The sequence below is a fragment of the Physeter macrocephalus genome, chromosome 1 (genome assembly GCF_002837175.3).
Source record: "Physeter macrocephalus isolate SW-GA chromosome 1, ASM283717v5, whole genome shotgun sequence".
Taxonomy (NCBI): Eukaryota; Metazoa; Chordata; class Mammalia; order Artiodactyla; family Physeteridae; genus Physeter; species Physeter macrocephalus.
In genome coordinates, this window is record NC_041214.2 from 63,839,785 (window position 1) to 63,850,437 (window position 10,653).

At 44.5% G+C, this 10,653-nt stretch overlaps 1 protein-coding gene across 1 annotated transcript in view; it reads right to left on the reverse strand.

Moving 5' to 3' along the window:
- Window positions 1-244: 244 nt before the first annotated feature.
- The window catches only part of SLC7A14 (solute carrier family 7 member 14), a 117,310-nt gene continuing 106,901 nt past the window's right edge, over window positions 245-10,653 (reverse strand). Inside the window, exon 8 of the mRNA XM_007100802.3 lies at window positions 245-779. Coding sequence (XP_007100864.1) covers window positions 457-779 — 323 coding nt within the window. The 3' untranslated portion in view covers window positions 245-456. The remainder of the gene's footprint in view (window positions 780-10,653) is intronic.

A 10,653-nucleotide genomic window follows, 5' to 3' on the forward strand; every position in this document is an offset into this window, starting at 1 on the left:
TGAAATGCTGCCTTGTGCCCACCCCTGCCTGCTTTGGCACATCTCCAAGAGGAGCTGCAGCCTCAGTGTGGTCCAAGAAGTTTACTCCCTGCTTCTTGGGGCCTTAGTAAGAAGCGGAAAGATTCAACCAGCAAAGCAAAGGCCTGGGAAACGTTTGCTGCCATCAGCTCTGATGGTTGCACCTAAGATAGAACTTCTTGTAGCTTCTTGTTTAGTTTTTTTGTTTTTTGTTTTTGTTTTTTATAAGGGGACCAGCTATGGGACCTGGGTTAAGCCCTTCGACAGAACTATCCGGAAGAGCAGAAGTGGCAAATGACAGGCTATGACTGGGGACTGACCTTGGGGAAGGCTGGGTTTTTGAAATGAGAGCCAAAGACGTTTCCACCTTCTAGCCCACAGGTTAAGTTACTGAAAATAAATCACCATCATTTCTACACATTTCTTGCGTGTTTGCTCCTACTCTGGAGAGTAATCTAACTCATCATTGGCAATCAGGGCCTCTGAGTTCTGTTTGTGTTTGCTTTTGCTCTTCGCCTTGCTACTCGTCTGGGTGTTTGCCTGTGCATCTGACATCTGCTGGTAATAGAAGCCTTTGTCTTCAGCAGGCCCGCCCCAGTTCTCCTGGCTCTCGCCCTCTGTGGCATAGGAGAAACCTTCTTCCACTGAGAAGGGGTCGTCCACGTCGTAACGCTGGTACGTGCTTTGGTGCAGGGCTTCTTCTCGGGCGCTGATTTCCAGGGTGCTGTTCCAGATGCCGTACCCAAAATAAATGAGCATACCTGTAGGTGGGAGGTGGGGGGAAGCACAGATGAGATAAGCAGTTGCTTTGGGATCTATGGGTCAAGCAGGGAGCTCACTTTCAATCGTGAAAGCAGAGCTGGTGCTGGATGTGTTTTCTTTGGTCTATACAGTGTATTGAAAAGACACGAATTAAATGCTGTTTAAAAATTGGGAGATCTCGCATTAAGCAACCCATATTTACAGCTTCCCCTAAAATAGTCAGAAGGACTGACAACACTGTACCCATATTCCGATATGGAGACGTTTGGCTGGAGGTGAGAACTGGCTGCCTCTTTAGTTAGGATATGGGCTCTTGAGGTCACCTCAGTCCCCCCTCCCCTGTTGACATCTAGCTCACTGTACTCATGTAGGTGCTAGCCAGGAATTTGCATTTTCTACTCTGAATTAAATAGTTATAGATCACCAGCAGTGTATTCCCAACCTTCTCATAGCATCTTATTATCCCATACCTGCACTTAGGGACTCCATCTTTTATTTCACCACGTAGCAACATGCATATATGATCCTACGATTTAGTTTGCCATTTTTCACTCACCAAAGTCATCATACATTACTGCCACTCAGCTGTCCACTTTCATTTGTGGACTCTCACAGTGTCTAGTGCATGCTCTTAGGATATCTGTTGTGTGCTTATCTGCACAGGGTGGTTCTATTTTATAGACTCTGCAGAAAACTGGCACTTAATGTTTGTTGAAGGAATGAATGAGAACTCCTGATAAGCATGCAGTGTCCAGTGCAACCTTCTCATTCCAAGCGAAGGAAAGAAACCTGCCTTTCTAGTTAATACGTAGCATTAATATGGGCTAATGTTTCATTTCTATTAGAATTTTTAGGAAAAGATATATGAAAATAGTTTGAGAGACCCCATTTTCTACCTTGAAAAGCCCATGAAGGCTCAGGGCCTGGAACGCTGAGAACCGTAGCCTTGGAGGCCATGGGGCATGATGGTTAATAGTGCGAGGTCTGGGTTCAAATCATGCCTCTGTCACTATTAGCTGTGTAACCCTGGACCAGTTACTGAGCCTCTTTGTGCCTCAGCTTTCTCTTCTATGAAACCATGAGAGTATTGTACCTATACCTTGGGGTTGCTGTGAGGAGGAAACGAGATAAGCAGTGGTTCTCAACCCTGGCTGCACCTGGAGGGTCACCTGGGGAGTTTTTGCACAATCCTGATACCTGAGCCTCATCCTCTAGAGATTCTGATTTAATTGGTCTGCAGTGTGACCCAAGCATAGGTGTTTTTAAAGCTTCACAGGTGATTGCAGTGGTCAGCCAAGGCTGAGAACCCCTGAGATCAGGAACATTAAAGCTCGTGATGTGGGAATTCCCTGGCGGTCCAGTGGTTAGGACTCATCACTTTCACTGCCATGGGCCCGGGTTCGATCCCTGGTCAGGGAACTAAGATCCCACAAACTGCGTGACGTGGCCAGAAAAAAAAACAAACAAAAAAACAACTCCTGATGCGCATGCTTCACTGCCAACTTTGGCCATTTTGTGGCCTGGCCGCTGGGGGCCCTTCAGTTATGCACCCTCCTTCCAGGCCCCAACGCCCTCTTCTCGGTGTCACTAGTCTCTTTGACTTTGCTAACCCTGTGGGCGTCTGCTGGGCTGTTTGCTTAGAACCACAAGGTGAAGGCTGCTTTCCGCTCTGGTGCTTGAGGTATCCTGCTTCCTTCTGAATTTGCAGTGTGTCTTTTTAAGCTTGTATTTCTCCCCCCCACCCCATCCCCCAGTGAAATCAACTTTCCAGGAGCCAAAGTAAGCAGAGATTTATAGTCCTAATTGGTAATAAATCCTGGAGTTAATCATTTGCAGACGTAGCTATTCTGAAATAGCGACTTCAATTTTTCTGAGCATAGATCTTTACTCTTTCTTGTCTGGGGGTGGGTGTGGCCATGGGGGATAGTTATTATCCTTGTGTAGAACAAGGCACCAAACTGAGGCCTCTCTTAAAAGGGCCAGCCTGCTGCTTCTTGGAGAATGCCTCTGTTGGAAGCATGTTTGTTTCAGGAGACTGAGTTTATTGTCAGGCACATACCTCCTTATGCCCAGTTTTTCTTTCTTGCTATCTTTTCTCTTAGACATACAGGCAGGTGCCAAAGCTTGTCTTCTCCTTCGGCTTGGTATCTATTACATCAATTCTCTCCTCTTTGATCCCCTTCTCGGATCCTATTTATAAGCATGTTATTTCCCTACTAAACTTAATACCATTTTTTCTTTCCCCCTTTGCCCCTAGCTTCTCTCTTCTGTACTATACGGGTCATCATCCGAGCACTGGTTTGACCTATTCTGACAGACCTTCCCCTGTCCCCACCAAGTATTGGGGTGTCAGGTAGATCGGTTTATGGGAATTCTCTGGGAGCCTTGGTGTGATTACTCATAGAATCATAGATATTTAGAGCTGGAAAAGAGTCTATGTCATTTACCTATTTGAATACCTTCATTTTACAGACAAAGAAATGGAGGCTGGGAAAGACTAAGTCACTTGCCTGGGTCTGTGAGGGACAACAGCAGTATTCCATGAGGATAGAGGGAAGGCTTTAGCTTATTCAGCCCTTCACACCCCCTCCACTGCTGCGTTATAGACTGTGCCTAGCAGAAAAATATTTGGTACAAGGTTAGGTTCTATCTGGGGAGTGGCTGGGCCTGGAAGGAACACGAGTGTGTGTGTGTGTGTGTGTGTGTGTGTGTGTGTCTGTATGCAAATGTGTCAACTGTGATTACTTTGGGAAAGCAATCCATGGAAACCTACCACATAAATATTTATGGGCCTTCTAATGTTTGCTCTGAGCCCCCTACAGTTTCAAAGGTGTGTCACTCTGTCTTCAAAAATACATTTCAGATATGAGTGCTGTGAACCAAGAATTGACTGTGTGCATCGGCCTGACAGCATGAATAGCTGGCTTGGGCACATGCGTTCTCCTAGGGCTTGGTGTTCTGTCTGCCTTTATCCTTCTCCCTGGCCCTTAAATCAGTTCAGGAAAAGTGGTGTGAGGCAGAGAAGGACTGGAGAAAAGGAAGAATGGAGGGGGACAAAGGAACAGAGGGGAACAAATGAGCGGGGGCGGAGAGAAGAGAGAAACATGTATTACCATCTGTCACACATAAACAAGGGCTTTGTGTTGGAGGAGTAAACAGAGCTGCTAAAAGGCTCCTGTGTAGAAGCAGGGTGTTTTGTTTCTGCTCCTTTTTTCAGTTGGCTTAGAGAAGGAGGCATGAGGTCGTTTCTGAAAAATCTGTGGGGAGCTTCTGGGAATCCTGAATTATCTGAACAAAACTTCACGCAACCCCTCTGGGTGCTGAGGTCCTACAGTGATGCATCCTTTATGTCACATCTTTCTCCCAAGGAACGCAAAATGTTTTACAAATGTTGCCTTGTTTAGACTCCTTCTGGCCTGTTTCAGAATGGGGGGTGTGTGTGTGTGTGTGTGTGTGTGTGTGTGTAGGTTAAGGTTATGTGCGCTTCACAGGCTGGAAACTGTGGCACAAGGCGAAATACAGGACTTTCCACAGCTACACAGTCAGTGTTTAGGTAGTGTTTGGACTGTGGATCCTTCCGGGTCCTCCATGTCCTAATCCAGGCTGCTTTCAATTGTTATTTCTCCCACCTACCAGGGGTGGCTGGGAGGTATAGACTGATTGGAAACAATTTTGCTGAACTTTACTTTTGAAGATTTTAAACATACAGAAGTGGAGAGAATAGTATAAAAAAGCCTATGTATTCATTGCTAGCCCGCTCCCTCCCGACACCCACTCCCCTACCACTTTGTCTTTAGATTATTTTGAAACAAATCCCTTTCATCCTGTTTCATCTGTAAATGTTTCAGTATGTATCTATAAACTAGACTCCTTTAAAAACCTTAACTTAGTATCATTATCACATCTAAAAACTGATAATAATTCCTTAATATCAAGCTTCCCTGGTGGTGCAGTGGTTGAGAATCCGCCTACCAATTCAGGGGACACAGGGCCCTGGTCCGGGAAGATCCCACACGCCGCGGAGCAACTAAGCCCGTGCACCACAACTACTGAGCCTGCGCTCTAGAGCCCGCGAGCCACAACTACTGAAGCCTTCATGCCAAAATTACTGAAGCCCGTGTGCCTAGAGCCCATGCTCTGCAACAAAAGAAGCCACCGCAATGTGAAGCCCGTGCACCGCAGCAAAGAGTAGCCCCCGCTCGCCACAGCTAAAAAGAAAGCCCGCGTGCAGCAACGAAGACCCAATGCAGCCAAAAATACATAAAGAAATAAATGTATTTAAAAAAAAGAAATTTATTTAAAAAAATTCCTTAATATCATCTGATATCCAGCAGCATTAAAATTTCCCCAAATTATTATGTTTGGATAAACTCTTCACTTTTTGAAGCTATACACTTATTCCAATGATGCTATCATTGCTTGAAATAGTTTTTGGCTCCTGTCATTTAGGTTGTCACTGGGATTGGGTTTACTCTTTTGTAAACCCTTACAGATGGCAAAGTTTTAATTTTTGAAAGTAGATTTGCTTTTAGCAAAAGCCAGAAGTCATTTGGAACCAAGCCTCAAGAATAAGATGGCTGATTGATAGATAATATTACTTATTCTATTTGGGTACTTAATTCTCCAGTTCCATAAAAACTTAGATCCACTGCTTTGTAGTTATACATCTGATATCTGAATGAATGAAAGGCAGGTGTGATGTTAAAAATCAGAAGGGAATCAGCTTTTGTGTTGCAGCAGGGTCTTGGAGGCCCCCCCCTGCTGGGCTGGAGTTATTTTTTTAGTTGCTGGGTCGTGGAGGGGAGAGAGCACTCAAGGCAGTGACTAGTTAGCAGCAGGCACAGACGTGTTTCAATATTTTAACAGCAGACACGGCTGTACTGGACACCCAGTAATGGCAATGAGTCCCGTGAGAGGCTGTTTGCGCTGAAGGGACATATTCAAAGGGAGGCTCTGGCTTCTTTTCCAGACAGAAGGTCCCGGGTGGAGAATATGCCTGCCATATTGTCTTCATCTTGTCTAGCCTGAGAGGTTCGGGCTAGACAAGATGAAGAATCATGCCTTCAGCAATTGAACGGGCTTTCTTTATGTAACAATACCTTGTGATCAGAAGGCCCTTTTTTTTTTTTCCGGTATGCAGGCCTCTCACTGTTGTGGCCTCTCCCGTTGCGGGGGACCTGCTCCGGACGCGCAGGCTCAGCGGCCATGGCTCACGGGCCCAGCCGCTCTGCGGCATGTGGGATCCTCCCGGACCGGGGCACGAACCCGTGTCCTCTGCATCGGCAGGCGGACTCTCAACCACTGCAACACCAGGGAAGCCCCAGAAGGCCCTTTATACAAACACACTTCCTCGTCCGTCATCCTAGAGAAGTTAAGAAGTGTGCAATATGCAGGGATTGAAATGGCACCAGAACTCACATCTCTTGAGTCTAAATGGAGGGCTGCTCCCATCCTACCCAGGGGGCTCCAGAGAGCTTTTCGGGTTGCCAAGTTGTCTTCACGAGTTCAGGGCACCTCAGTGTCAGCTGGCGAAACACCTACTTACTCCACTTGTCTCGGTCCATCCTGTGCAAATTAAGCAAATGACCTCAAACCTACAAGTGAGAGGGGTAGGGGTAGGGGGTCCTCTGAATCATATGGGAGAAATCCAGAACAAACATTCAATGCCGAAAAGAGCCCCGGTGACCTGGGTCTAGACAGATTTCCAATCCTGCAGGAAAAAGCTCAGGTTATGAAGAAGGTCCCTGACCTCTGGAGTCCCCCAGGAGCTTCCTGTCCTCTGAACATGGATCCAGGCTCAGGGCCAGAAGAGGTGGGCCACCTGACCTCAGGCTGGGTGGAGCAGCCTCTTCCCAGGGCACGCTTTCCGGCAGGAAGCCCTGCCCACTGAAGGTAACGAGGCACTTTGTTATGCCCGGAGTCTTTTTTATTTTTACTACTCTGGGATCAACTTTCCAAAACAGACACTTGCTAATGCAGAAATGAAGATGGTAATGAGAAGGTGGCCTCCCATCCAGCACAATCCCCACCAGCTCCCACTTTGCTGGTTATTTTTTAAATACTCACAAGCCCTGTTGATTGTAATAACAGGAAGTTTTGTTTAATATGGTGTGGCCAGGAAGAGCAGGCTCAGGATGGAATGGGGACTGGGAGAGCTTCTTTTCTGGCCCTGCAGCTGATCTAACATAAAGTCACATTCTTTATGCCTCAGTTTCCCACCTGCAAAATGGAGCTGGAGACCCTCATGTTATTTGTTGAGTATAATGGCTGTGAGACAGAATGCAGTCTTGTGTAAAGACATATTAAGAAGTCCAGTAATCCAAGCCAGCAGTTCCACCTCTAACTCAACAGAAGCCCAAGGGAAATGTGTCTGTGTGTCCACTGAAAACATGTACAAGAATGTTCATAGCAGCTCTGCTCCTAACAGCCCTGACTGGAAACATGCTAAATATCCATGGACACCAGGATGGATAAATACATTGTGGTATATCAACACAGTGGAATGCTAGACAGCAAGGAGAATGAACAAACTAAAACTACAAGCACAAGTCGGGTGAATCTCACAAAGGTAATGCTGAGGGAAAGAAGCCCATCACCCACTCTTGCACAGCACTGTCTGTTAAGGGTGCGCGGCACACACCCGCTCCAGGGCCTTCCACTGCCATGGTCTCCTCTCTTTCATTCTCAGCCAGGTGTCTCCCTCTGTAGCCCAGCACCTCTGCCAGCAGGCAGCCTCAGCTGCTGAACGATTCACCTCTCCCTCCCTCCCTCTTGGAATCACCCTGGCCTTGTGGCCATCCTCACTTTGGCCTCCATGATTTTTCTTGCTTTTCTGAGCATGATTTTGATGTTGAAGCTGCCAGTTGTTTTCTTGTTTCCTTCAAGGAGAATTTCAAACTTATTTATGGGACCTATCATCAGGAATTTGTTTATCTTGGTGCCCTCTCAGGTCGAATTCATGGCCCCCTTCTCTCCCTCCTCTTCCCTTCATCACAGTGGCTGCTTTGGGTCAGTTTCCAATAGGATTTCAGATGAGAGCTCAGGCGGAGACTGTAAACTATGCCTTCTCTTTGGGATAGTGATGGCTTAGTACAGGATTTATGAGGGCCATTGCCCAAATCACAAGTCCTATCTGTTCTCTAAAGCTATAGACGGTAACTTGTTTTCCTCAGAGGGACTGAAAAAATTCCAGATGAAAACTTGACAGACTCCAGAGTAAGGGTGCCCACAGCTGGTCTAACAGATGATTCATTTACAGTAAAGGCCCACAGGGACCAGTAGACCTGACACATGCCTGGAAAATACCATTGTATAGTGTTCTTACTGGTCACTCCTAGTTTCATATTCCCTGAGCCTCTGCCCAACCCCTGAGGTACTCCTTTACAAAACTGCATCATCGAAGAGAAAAGGTAGATGAAGAACACTTTGTGTTCATTTTGTTGGGGATTATTAAACATTTGCTATTTGTGTTATTTCTCTTGTCAAAAGGAAAATAAACAAGCGCTGGGTGTCTAGTTAGGACCGTGCCTCGTTTCTCGCTGTAAGTTGTGCTCTTCTCAAGGTCAAAAGCTTAGCAAAACATTGTTACAACAATGCTGTAATTAAGATTCATTTAGAGAAATTTGGGTAAAAAAATGTGTTTAAGAAGATTATCAAGTTATGACTCAGCCGAACCATGTAAATCTTTTTAAAAAGTAGCAGAAGTTTCATAAGAAGCTCCATTTAGAAATCTCTCTACTGTTCTCCCCAGGAAACTTATATTATGAATAGAGAGATTAAGAAGAATTATCTGACATTTTGGAGGCTCAGATGTTTAGAGATGGGATATTTATTCTACAAGATAGTTAAAAATTTTACAAGCCAATTTGGGGTTGTGGGATGGATATACTTTATATATCCCCAAATAGGGAGTTTTGTAATTAAATTATCTGCCCTTCTTGCTAATATCTTCTTATTCTTCTCTCTAAATCAGTGGCTCTCAAATTTGAGCATGCATCAGAATTACCTGGGGGGCTTGTTAAAATCTAAATTGCCCTCAGAGATTCTGATTCTGTCTGTAGGTCTGGGATGGGCTCTGAAATTTCATTTTTAACTAGTTTCCACATAATATTGATGCTGCTGGTCTGGGACCACACTTTGAGAACCACTGTTCTAGATCATTGTAAACCTGGCTGCACATTAAAATTATCTAAGAGAGCTTTAAGCACCAGTTGGGTGCTTCTTAAACTGCAGGCTTCATTGCCCTCTGTCTGGACAGCCCAAGCTGCAGGGTGGCATCCTCCCATGCCAAGGAGTATCAGTTTCTGGAGCTAGTTTGAAGTTTGTGCTATCAGCAAGATTACAAAAGGTTCTCTGGGAGTTTTCTTCTGCCTGATAACTGGGAATGCAGCCTGAGTCAGAACAGGTTCATGTTGTACTTTGGCATGTGATAGCTAGTCTGGGAGACAATGAATCATTCTAGCTTTTTAAAAGAAAGGCAGCAAAACAATATTTCTTACTGCTTTCTCTGATATTTTCTTATTTAAGCCCCAAACAGCAACTAGATCAAGGCTAAAAGAATTATCTGCATTATTACAGATGAGAAAACTGAGGCCCAAAGGAGTTAAGTGAACTTCCCAAGGTCACAAGGAAGTGGCAGAGCTGTGATTGAACCTGGGGCTGTCTGACTCCAAAGGCAATATACGCAAATCAATCAATGTGATACACCATATTAACAAATTGAAGAATAAAAATCATAAGATCATCTCAATAGATGCAGAACAAGCTTTCGACAAAATTCAACACCGATTTACTATAAAAACTCTCCAGAAAGTGGGCATAGAGGGAACCTACCTCAACATAATATAGGCCACGTATGACGAACCCACAGCAAACATTACTCTCAATGGTGAAAAACTGAAAGCATTTCCTCTAAAATCAGGCACAAGACAAGGATATCCACTCTCGCCACTATTATTCAACATAGTTTTGGAACTCCTAGCCACGGCAATCAGAGAAGAAAAACAAATAAAAGGAATCCAAACTGGCAAAGAAGAAGTAAAACTGTCACTGTTTGCAGATGACATTATACTATACATAGAAAATCCTAAAGATGCCACCAGAAAACTACTAGAGCTAATCAATGAACTTAGTAAACTCACAGGATGCAAAATTAATACACAGAAATCTCTTGCACTCCTATACATAAAAAATGAAAATTCAGAAAGAGAAATTAAGGAAACAATCCCCTTTACCACTGCAACAAAAGAATAAAATACCTAGGAATAAACCTACCTAAGGAGGCAAAGGGCCTGTATGCAGAAAACTATGATACTGATGAAAGAAATCAAAGATGACACAAACACATGGAGAGATATACCCTGTTCTAGGGTTGGAAGAATCAACATTGTGAAAGTGACTGTACTACCCAAAGCAATCTACAGATTTAATGCAATTGGTATCAACGGCATTTTTCACAGAACTAGAACAAAAAGTTTTACAGTGTGTATGGAAACACAAAAGACCTCAAATAGCAAAAGCAATCTTGAGGAAAAAAAAGAAAAAAAATGGAGCTGGAGGCATCAGGCTCCCTGATTTCAGACTCTACTACAGGGCTACAGTAATCAAGACAGTATGGTACTGGCACAAAAACAGAAATATAGATCAGTGGAACAAGCTAGAAAGCCCAGAGATAAACCCACACACATATGGTCACCTTATTTTTCATAAAGGAGGCAAGAATATACAGTGGAGAAAAGACAGCCTCTTCAATACGTGGTGCTGGGAAAACTGGACAGCTAAATGTAAAAGAGTGAAATCAGAACACTCCCTAACACCATACATAAAAATAAACTCAAAATGGATTAAAGACCTAAATGTAAGGCCAGACACTAT